Source organism: Myotis nattereri (genome assembly GCF_964212035.1).
Source record: "Myotis nattereri genome assembly, chromosome: 19".
Lineage (NCBI taxonomy): Eukaryota > Metazoa > Chordata > Mammalia > Chiroptera > Vespertilionidae > Myotis > Myotis nattereri.
Window position 1 is genome coordinate 10,670,006 of NC_138095.1, and position 11,421 is coordinate 10,681,426.

General features: G+C 47.3%; 1 protein-coding gene across 1 annotated transcript; it reads left to right on the plus strand.

Annotated features, from left to right (window-relative positions):
* Positions 1 to 1,338: 1,338 nt before the first annotated feature.
* On the plus strand, positions 1,339 to 10,826 carry MYL2 (myosin light chain 2). The gene is made up of 7 exons (XM_081114034.1): positions 1,339 to 1,467; positions 2,934 to 3,023; positions 5,741 to 5,816; positions 7,537 to 7,641; positions 8,435 to 8,513; positions 8,602 to 8,650; positions 10,488 to 10,826. Exons 1-7 carry the CDS (start codon positions 1,465 to 1,467, stop codon positions 10,584 to 10,586), a joined length of 501 nt encoding a protein of 166 aa, XP_080970160.1. The 5' UTR covers positions 1,339 to 1,464; the 3' UTR covers positions 10,587 to 10,826.
* Positions 10,827 to 11,421: the final 595 nt, after the last annotated feature.

Below are 11,421 nucleotides of genomic sequence, written 5' to 3' on the forward strand. Positions count from 1 at the left end.
GGGACTGCAACATCCTTTTTGGAAATTCACCTCCTTCACTGTTTCAGGTCACAAATCAGGTCTTGAAGTCCAGGAAGTCATTTTTGGGTTTCGCTTGTGTTTCCCTAAGTTTTGTTTGCTTCAGCTTTCGTTTTATGTAGTAAACCAATAGTTGGGCTTTAAAAATAATGAAATAATACACTGCTGTGCTATCAAAACAGATCACTGTGCCACCACGTTACAGCTGAAGGTGAATTCCTACTCTTGTCAGGTTGAGGTTTATGATGTGTGGGTCCCTTACCTGAGTGAAGCTTCAGAGGTCATCGGACCCTCAGACAGCGTGTTGTCAGAGAATGGTGGGCAGAAAAGCTCTTGACCTGTCTGTGTGCCTGAGCATGTGTGTGAGTGCGCGTGCCAATGTGTGTGTGCATGGGTGCATGGGAGTGTTTTGCCTGTGCATGCGTGTGCGTGTGCATGTGCAGTGCAGGTGCCACTTGAGTGTCTGTGTACACGCCTATGAATACACAACAAAACACGTATTTTGTTATTAAAGATTCTGTTAGAAGGTGCTTCAGGGTAATTCTAACCCATGTATAACTAGAGAAAGGGAAAAAAACATCTCTTTTTGTCCAGGCAATAAATGGTTCTTGGGTTTGTGCCTCCAATATGAATTTTTTTTTTTTCCACCGAGAAGGAAAGTGAGTGATGACTGCCATTTACCGAGAACCTGCCTGGCCCATAGTGAGTGCTCGGTAAGTGAGTTATTAAGTAACCGGCAAGTATTTGTTGAGCAGTTGCTTTGTGCCGGTCATGAGCGGGAGCCAGGGAGAGCATGGTGAGGACCCTGCCCTCCGGAGCTGTCTACTGACACTGAACAACAGAAATAAGTGAATTCCGCTCACGCTGTGGTGCATAGTGCATTAGGGGGTGAGAAAGGCTGTGGAGAAAAACAGAGAACAGAGTTCCAGGCGTGAATGGCTACTTTAATCAGGCGGTGGGGGAGTTTCACTGAGAGAGTGACATTGAGCAAAGATCTGAAGGAGGAGAGGAAGGGAGCCCGGCAGATGTCGGATGGAAAAGCATTCCAGGTAGAGGGACCTGCAGGTGCAAAGGCCCTGAGATGGGACCTGTGCCTGACCATGTGAGACTTCTCATCCCCTCTCCCTGCCATTTTCCATCTCAAAACTGACAAGCACAAGTGTCGCCCGCCCAAGCGCTGCGGAAAGCATCTCTCCCGTGACCCAGCCGCCTGCCTCTTTAACCTTGAATGCCTTTTTGGGTCTCAAGTGTCACCAGGTGTCGAATGAGCTGCCCTTACTTCAGAAGAACGGCATGGGGTGGGGTGGGGGGGGCCTTACCTATTAACTGCCAAAAGTGGTCATGCGGTTATTTTTAAACATGGGGAGGAAGTATTTATTGTTCGGGCGAGGAGAGTGGGCAGCCTGTGGGATTCTTCTAGGGAACCAGCGCTGAGTCCTTTCCACCATGGTGAGTAGCCAGGGCTCCCGGAGGTGAGTACTGCTGGGTGGATGAGAAGGGGACCCCCTATAAGCAAAGGACTGAGGGGGCAGGAGGGGGGAGGGGCAGTGGCTTTTGAGGACCCCAGGCTCCGATGGGGAAAGCGCTGCTGGCTGTGTCCGCATAGAGGATCCCCAATCAATGCCCTGATAAGCCACAAATAACAGCAGCTCCCGGGGACTTGCAAAAACAAAATAAGAGAGTTGGCTTTTTTATGGCTTGTCTACTGACCTCCGGAGGAATCAATAACTCCCAGGGCTTGCAAAATGGGATTGAACGCTTTTAAGGATCAAATTGTAATTCTTTTCTCTTGTTCGGGCAGCTGGGGAAAAGATCTTTTTGTTTTCACCTTTTGAACTTGCAAAATTAAAACCTTTCTCCAGGCGCAGTTCAGTTAGGTGTCTCCCTCCCGAAGCAGGAAGCCCCCAAATTAGGGCCAGCAGAGGAGAGAGGTCAGGAGCACAGACCCTGGAGCCAGACTGCCCAAGTTCAACTCCAGCTCTGCTTTTTGCTCTGTGACCTTGGGCAAGTGACCCAACCTCCCTGAGCCTCAGTTGCCTCCCCAGTAAAAAGGTGACGGTAATAACAGCATCTACTTGACAGAGCAATTACGAGGATTGAATGAAATAATGTATGTACCCGTGTTTAAGCTGTGACTATTTAAAGTCTTCTTTGCACTGTCTGTGTGGTGCAAGGCCGGAACATTTAGAGAGATTTCGCTGCCATTTGGATCAGGGGGAAATGGTGTGTGTGGGTGGGGGAGCGATTGGGTTTTAACACCCTGAAAAAGTGTCATTTCATCTCGACGTTCCTCATGGTTTCGTGAGCCTGACTCCCGCCCCCAATCAATTCTCCTTCTGTGCATTACTGAACTTTCTGTGAAATGCATTGGAACAAAAGCAGCTGGGCCCTGCGGGGGGCTGATCTGGAAGCATGGCTCCATCCCCAGAGACACACCTAAACTCCTAGTTTTAAAATATTTTAAATATGTTTTTATTGATTTCAGAGAGAGGAAGGGAGAAGAAAGGAGAGACAGAAATATCATGATGAAAGAGAATCAGCCATCAGCTGCCTCCTGCACGCGCCCCCTCTGGGGACCTAGCCTGCAACCCAGGCATGTGCTCTCACTGGGAATCATTTCAACACCTCCTGGTTCATAGGTGGACACTCAACCACTGAACCACACCAGCCGAACAAGCTTTTAAAAGGAGCCTGCTGCAAGATCCTCAATCTCTTATGATCCACCAGAACCAGGGGGGCCTTTGAGAAATGTCATTTTGTGTCAATTTATCCCTCCAGCATCAGTGTTTTGAGAGGATTGTGGACACCATACCCCCATTTTACAGATGAGCAGCTGAGATTTACCCAGAGACAGGGCCGGAGCTAACTTTCTAATTTCTGACTCTTTTAATCGATGCCTCTCCCCCCCACTCTAGGCACCCAAGAAAGCCAAGAAGAGAGCCGAGGGCGCCAATTCCAACGTGTTCTCCATGTTTGAACAGACCCAGATCCAGGAATTTAAGGAGGTGGGTGCAGCTATGGAATCATTAGCCTGGAGGCAGATTCCCACCCTTTGGGGGGCACCTTCCCCTCATTCCGTGTTCCCCATGGGAACCTCTTGCTTAGATGTCTTTAGCCTCCACACCACCCCAGATTTTTAATAACTTTTGCTAATCATCACAGTAAAGCTTTTGTTGTTGTTGTTGAAAATGTAGGAAAATTTTCAGAACACACAAATGACCTATAATTCTACAACCCAGAGATAGATTATCAGTTAACATTTGGGTATACAGCCTTCTAGTCATGTTTGTTATATATATTTGTTAAACAAAGTTATAGTCTTCTGCACCTGCCAATGAGTGTCTGGTAGTTTTCTTTGAGCAATTCAGTATCAACATTTTCTATCATTTATTTAAACCACTTCCTACAGTGGGATGTTACATGTGTTTAGAATGTTTTATTTTTTCATAAGCAACACATTTTTGCTTGTATCTTTGGTTATTTCCTTGGAATAAAATCCTAAAAGCAGAATTGCTAGGTCAAAGGAATTAAATACATACATACATACATACATAGCAGCCCTGGCCTAGTGGTTCAATTGGTTAGAGAGTCATCCCGTATACCAAAAGGTTGTGGGTTCATTCCCCAATCAGGGTGCATGAAGGAGGCAACCAATTAGAAGTTTTTCTCTCACATTGATGTTTCATTGGTCCAAATTGTCCTCCAGAAATGAAATGCTAATTCCTCCTCCCATTGGCCCCAAGAGGAAAAAGTACTTTTTTCTCTCACATCTCTGTCATTGGCCAATAGTCTAAAATATTTTTGCCAATCTGAGAGATGGAAAACAGTATCTCTTGGATTTCAAATTTTACAGTCCTTGATTGTTGAGTACCAGCGAGGTCTGAAACCCTATCACATTCTCCGGGACTGTGCTTAACGAAGTAAACTATGTACCAATCAGGCAAAACGAAGCCACCGTCTGAAGGCTTAGAACAGTGGTTCTCAACCTTGGCTGCACATTAGAAGCACCTGGGAATCTTTTTAAAATCCTGATTTCTGGGCCTCATCCTCCAGAAATTCTGTTTCTTTGTTACTAATGTTGTGGCCCCACCCCATCACAAGGAAACAGAATTTCCGGAGGATGAGGCCCAAAAATCAGGATTTTAAAAAGATTCCCAGGTGATTCTAATGTGCAGCCAAGGTTGAGAACCACTGGCTTAGAAAGACAGACAATTAATTCTTTTTCCAGCAGTTGTGATTGGCTCATACTGAGGCACCCATGCTCCCAGACCCTGCCCTTCAGAGGAAAATACGCTAAGCTTTGCTAAAGCGGCCAGTGTGTTTTATACCAAAGGGGAGACCACTGGGGCATCCAAATGGGATGTGCACACTTGCACCTTTTGTCCCCACTAACTTTCAGTCACAGGAATGTTGTGTCCCACAGGCCACCAGGGAAAGAGGAATTCCTGGGATGAAATGTCATATCTGAACTTAAAATAGTCACCTTCCAGGAAGAAAAAAGCCACCACCCCTCTCCTTCACCCCATCCCAACCTCTGAGAGGAGATCAGCTGCTGGAGGTGGGGACAGGGGACAGGGTTCCAGCTGCCACAAAGAACTCAAAAAAAAAATAGTGATGACATGTCATTTATAAAATCCCTGGGCATTTACACAGCTCTTGGAGTCTCCCTGCCAGCTAGCTGAGAAAGACTACCAGCTGTCTTTTACAGACAATGTGGGCTGGCGAGTCGGGGGGCAGACACAAGACCCTGGTTTTTAACTTTTCTTTTTCAATAACAGCTTTATAGAAATACAAATACCACAAATTGGCAAATTAAAAGTAAGTGTACAGTTCAGGGGCTCTTTAGTACAGACGCGGAGTTTTGCAACCATTATCCCTATCTAATTTCAGAACATTTTCATCGCCCTCAAAAGAAAGCTCATACCTGTCAGCAGTCACTCCACGCTTCCCTCTTGCTCAGCCCCTAGTGACCACGGGTCTATTTTCCGTCTCTATGGATTTGCCTACTCAGGACATTTCATAGAAATTGAGTCACACAATATGTGGCCTTCTGTGCCTGGCTTCTTCCACTTGGCATCGTGATTCCAGGCTCACCTATATTGTAGTACCTGCCATTATTTCCTTCCTTTTTTATGGCTGAATGGTATTCCATTGTATATCAGGGGTGGGGAATATTTTTTTCTGCCAAGGGCCATTTGGATATTTATATCATCATTCACAGGCCATATAAAATTATCAACTTAAAAAATAGCCTGCTATATTTGGTCAAACATTTAATTAATTCACCCCTAGTGCCTTGGCAGGGCCAGACCAAATGATTTTGAGGGCCTTATATGTCCCACAGGCCGGATGGTCCTCACCCCTGGTATAGATAGACCACATTTTGTTTATCCATCCATCCACTGGTGGACATGTGGGCTGTTTCCGGTTTGGGGCTAACATGAATCGTGCTGCTGTGGACATTCATGTTCAGGTTTCTGTGTGGACAGAGGTTCTAATTCTCTCGACTGGAAACCTGCCAGATGAGTTTCTGGATCATACGGTAACTCTATGCCTAACATTTTGAGGAACTGCCAGATTGTTTTAAATCTTTGACTCTGGATTTATTCAGTGTTCCTTGAAAATCCCAGAATCCCACTTCCCGTACCCCCTGGCCCAGCCTCTTGGGCTCCTGCCCCCCGATTTTTCCTGAGCTGACCAGCCAACCACCTCCCTTCCACAGGCCTTCACCATCATGGACCAGAACAGGGATGGCTTCATCGACAAGAACGATCTGAGGGACACCTTTGCTGCTCTTGGTACGTTGCCCCTCTTGGCCTGCAGGAGGGTCCATCCCACGCCCATGAGGACCAGGAGGTGGGACCATCGAAACAGTGAAGAGCTTGTCGTTTTCCAGAGAAACAGCTCAACCATGATTGACCTTTAAGACAAATTTCAGAGGATAGGAAAGAAGAGTTTAACTGTTGCATGTCCTCATATCTTTTCTTTTCTTTTTATTACTTTTTGTGTGTGTGATTTGAATACAGTGCCAGCTCACAACAGGACACTTGGAAAATTTAGAGAAGTTTAAAGGAGAAAACAATAGTACCCTTTAGGCCACACTCCACTGTTAACATTTCAGCCTCTAAGTCTTTTCTAGGTATATTGGAGGGGGAGATTAATAATTGGAATCATTCTATTTTGGATTCAGCTTTTTAAAATGTATATCTTAAATGTGAACATAAGTGCACGGAGTTTTTTCATAATATACTAGAGGCCCGATGCATGAAATTCGAGAGTAGGCCTTCCTTCCCCTGGCTGCCGGCACTGGCTTCCCTCTGGCACCCAGGACCCAGGCTGTCCTCCGGCAGCCAGCACCCAGGACTCAGGCTTCCCTGGAAGAGGGAGGCCCCGTCCACCCACCACAGCCCACAGGTCAGTGGCCTGGGGCGATCATGGAGCTCCCCAATTGATCACCCCGCTGGCCAGTGGCGTGGGCCTCCCTCTGTGGGGCAATCATGGGACAATGGCTGAGCCCCCAACCAATCGCATCGCACCCACCTTGGCTGACCTAGCACCAGTGGGTGTCATAGCGTGGTCCGGGATGGTCATCCGGATGGTCATTCCTCTGTTCGGCTGTTTGGTCGATTTGCATATTACCCTTTTATTATATAGGACATGTCCCACCTGCTACCACTCACCCCCTCCACACACACATACACACTCCGATCCCTAGAGCTCAGGGTCACTGTGAACAGCAAGCAATACAGGTTGTGCACTGCACAGTTCGACAGACTCCTCTTCATGTTTGTAGCCATTGTGGATTTTTATATTTAAAACATAAATTATCCTGGCCTGGCCAATGTGGCTCAGTTGGTTGGAGCATCATCTCATATACCAAAAGGTTGTGGGTTTGTTACCCAAAGACAACCAATCTATGTTTCTCTCTCACATCAATGTTTCTCTCTCCCCCTCTCTCCCTCTCTCTCTCTTTCTCCTTCCCCCCTCTCTCTAAAATCATTAAGGATATCCTCGAGTGAGGATTAAAAAGAATAAAAATAAATTAAGAAGGGGTATCTTTTTCTAATTTGCTCAAGGGTCCTATAGAGGCCTGCGGCAAGGACTAGCATGAGGAGGTATGTCAGAATCTCCAAGGCTCCTGGGTTACAGCAGCCATAATTTGAACAAGTACCCTCCAGGGACTCTGATCTGTCTCTCCCACCTCCAGCTGAGAAGGGCCAATGTATAAGATGGCCATTTCCCATTGGCGTAAAATATTAAAATATCTGTATAAAATGTTCCAGGTTCCAAAGACACTATTTTAAATATAACTAACCCCTCCTACATCAGAGTTTGGCCTGGCTATTATAAATAACACTGTCGGGAACATCTTCTCACGTGAATCTCCGGCGGGTCCTCTCTGTCTCTGATTATTCTTAGACTAGATTCCCTGAAGTGAAATTACAGGGCAAATGCCAGTGTGCTGCGCGCTGTTTCCGTCCCGGCTGGGAGGCCCTGAGTGTGTGTTTCCTTTCCTAGGGCGTGTGAACGTGCAAAATGAGGAAATCGATGACATGATCAAGGAAGCCCCAGGTCCCATTAACTTTACGGTGTTCCTAACGATGTTTGGGGAGAAACTTAAGGGTAAGCGGGTGTGCATCTGTGTGTGTGCGCATCTGTGTGTATGTCGGTCTGTCTTTATGTGTCTTCATCTTTGGGTATGAATGAAAGCACTAGGAGAATAGACAAGGATTGCCAGGAGACAGAGGCAGAGTAACATTGGGGGGGAGAAGAATAAAAACAGCAGCTAGCCCGGCCAGCATGGTCCAGTGGTTGAGCGTTGACCCATGAGCCAAGAGTTCACCAGTTTGATTCCTGGTCAGGGCACATGCCTGGGTTTCGGGCTCAATCTCCAATAGGGGGCATGCAGGAGCAGCCAATCAATGTCTCTCTCTCATCGATGTTTCTATCTTTCTCTAAAAAAAAACAAAAAAAAAACAAAGACAGCAGCTAATGTTGCTCCAAGGCACCCACTGAGCCAAAGTTCATGCTAAACACTTTGTACGCATGACTTCATTTACCAGCATCCAGGCATGGGATCTATTCTGCTCCCCAGTCTGCAGATGGGGACTGAGGCTCAGAGAAAGTCACACAGCTAACAAGTGCTGGAGTCAGGATTTGAATCCCAGTTTTTCCAAATCTAAATCCACCTTTGACCTTGAGTTTTGCTCAAAAATAACTGGATTCTTAACCCACTCTTTAAAAAATATCAAGGCTCAGTGCTCAGAGGAAGGTAGGGTCTCTTCTCCAAGGAAAATAGCCTTTGCCCTGGCCCCCCAACCTGGGCGAGGGAGGTGGGGGGCTTAGGTCCTGCCTCCTGGGGTCCAACAGGTTCCAAGCCACCCGCAGCACCTTTCAACCCTGTTTTCTGTTTCAGGGGCAGACCCTGAAGAGACCATCCTCAACGCGTTCAAAGTGTTTGACCCCGAAGGCAAAGGGGTGCTGAAGGCTGATTAGTGAGTGGGGTCTATGGGGGAGGATATGGGGGCTCCCTGCTTCCCCCACACACACCTTGAGCCAACACCTGCTTTTCTCTCTCTGCAGCATTAAGGAGATGCTGACCACACAGGCGGAGAGATTTTCCAACGAGGAGGTAAGAGGGCCCTTTGGACGCTCTCTGCACCCCAGCTCCTGGCATCACCCTTCCGGGGACTCCATCTTCCTCTTTTCTAAAACAACCCTGACCCACACTGAGACAGAACCTGCCATTGTTTACTGAGCCCTTATCCCATGCCATTCTCTCAATCACCCCACGAGGTCAGAACTAGTATTATTGTCATTTTATAGATGGAAAAATTGAGGCCCAGGGGAGTAAAGTCACTTGCCTAACAGGACAACACTGACAGTAAATGCAGGTCTGACTCCAGGTCTACCTCCCGCACAATGCAGGGAGCCCTGGGTAGAGCACCAATTTCCTGATGGAGGAAGGGTGGTGTGCAGGTACCACGGACTGCCACGTAGGCTCCGCACTACACAGTTCTCCTGGAAGCTGTTCTTATAATATACTAGAGGCCCGGTGCATGAAATTCGTGCACAGGTAGGGTCCCTAAGCCTGGCCAACGACCAGGGCCAATCTGTGGGGCAACTGGTTGGGTGACCGGTGGCTGGCCTGGGGCTTGCAGGCTGGGAGCAGCTCCTGCATTGAGCATCTGCCCCCTGGTGGTCAGTGCATGTCATAGCGACTGGTCGTTTCACCGGTAGTTCAACCATTCGATCGATTTGCATATTAGGCTTTTATTATATAGGATATCAGAGTGTGTATTTGTTGCAACAGTTTCCCAGCAGATGGCAGTAAAGTGTCTTTATAATTTTTTTTTTTTAATCAGAATATATAATTTTCTGGCAGGTGGCAGTAAGGTGCCTGGAAGAAGGGACACCTAATACTTTGCCAAAAGTCCTATATGAACCAGCAACAGTCTTATCAATATTATTAATGTTCCATAAGGAGTCTATTTAAAATAGTCCCTCCTCAGGCCTGATTCCATCAAGTTCCACATTTTACTAAAAATTCTACTTAGATTTTTCTCTCCAAAACTTAAGCAGTTAAAAGAGCCTGCCTTCACCTTTGGACCTGCTCCTTAACCTCCCTGTGCCCCAATATCCTCATCTGTAAAGTAAAGACAGTAATAGAACCTACCTTAGTACACTGTGAGGATTAAACAAGTTAGTATGTGTAAAGTGCCGACATGTGGTAAGGATAATGTTATCACATGTTAGCTATTAGTAGCCAGTATGGTTTTTTAAGATAACTAGCCAATATTTTTTAAATGTGGAAACTGCGTGTTTTGTTTTTAATCTAGATTTCTAGACTCAGATTCCCTCAGAGTCTGATCTCCTTAACCACGTGGCCATAAGCAGCTGGCCCTGAGCAGTTGCCCCTTTTGTAGGTGTCCCATGTGTCCCTATTTAGCCATAGTCCCCACCAGGCCCACGTTGCTCCCTTACATAACCTGTCCAGCTCCTTTGCACACTTGAGTGTGTGATCCCTGTTTTATTGTCTCAGGTTGGGTTCTGGGGGGACGTCCCTACAGAGTGGCCCTTGGGGTCAGCACCTGGGAAGGAAGGGGAAGGAAGGAGGAGGGCTGGAGGGAGATACTGACCCAAGGAGTGACCTGGTGGACACTCCCGGTGGCTAGAGTAGCCCTTCCAAGAGGTCCCACGCTGGGCCCACACTGATCAGAGGCTATGGGCTGCCCCAGGAAGGGCGTGACCTTGGGTCCTGCAGCTCTGCAGCAGCTGGGTGACAAGGCCTTCCTGGAGGGGGTCTAGTGACACATCTCCATGTCTACTACCCCCCTGACACGAATCCTCACCATCCCCACCCCATACCCGCACCCCCACTGCCTCTCCATCAGGCCTGCCCCTGCACACAGCCCTCCTCCCTTCTTCCCCTCCCATCATCCTCTGCACCTCTTGCTGGTTCATTGCAGATTGACCAGATGTTTGCCGCCTTCCCCCCTGATGTGACTGGCAACTTGGACTATAAGAACCTGGTGCACATCATCACCCATGGAGAAGAAAAGGACTAAGGGAGGGGCTCACTGCCCAACCTGGGCTTGTCTTTGTGGGGAGGGGGAGGGGGTCCCTGCTCTCCTATCACTTGGCCCAGGAAAGCCACCATCCCTGCCCCTGGCCTGTTAGCTGTGGCTGCCTCATGTATCTACCTCCACCTTCTTTGCAGCCTGGGTGGCTTAGTGACACCACATGACCATACATCCTCAGATGGAAATCCATGCAGAGGCCACGTCCAAATAAACAGGAGGTCGTGTATTTGTCCACGGTGTTTCTCTGACAGTAGGGACTGCAGAATGGCTGGCCCTTTGCTAATTCCCACAAAGGCAGAATATAAGCAAGTGATGGCCCTGCTGTCATTATTATTGAATCTTAGTGACTATTTAAAATAGACTTCAGCCACTCAGCACTATTTCTATCAAGGGTTACATTTTACTGGAATGTTAACTAGACCTCAAGCAGTTGTAGAGCCCAGCTTCCACGACACCCTTTCCTCCAGGACACCATTGGAGTGCTCCTCCAACAAATGTGCTTAGACAGGCCCCGTGATGACTTTAGAGGAAGACTTTAGGATGCACATGCATTCTAAGAATATGTTCATTTGGCAAAAAAAAAAAAAAAATCACATCTGTTCATTGTAAGAGATGAATTTCTAATTTGAGATAAAGTAGAACTTGTCTACTTCTCTCTAGGAAGTTGGAAAATGGGTACTGATTTCTGACTCTGAGGTCCAGGAACTAGGCCTAGGCATGAATTGACTCTTGATTTTGAGTGATCCAAGTCATTGTTAAAGCATTTGGGTCTATTTTGGCTGTGAGAATACCAACTTAGGAAACAAATGGGTTCACGTAA

Coding starts and splice junctions, on each gene's coding strand:
- MYL2 (XM_081114034.1), top strand. Junction 7,642..8,434: donor GTTTGGGGAGAAACTTAAGG/GTAAGCGGGTGT, acceptor TTTCTGTTTCAG/GGGCAGACCCTGAAGAGACC. Junction 8,514..8,601: donor GGGGTGCTGAAGGCTGATTA/GTGAGTGGGGTC, acceptor CTCTCTCTGCAG/CATTAAGGAGATGCTGACCA.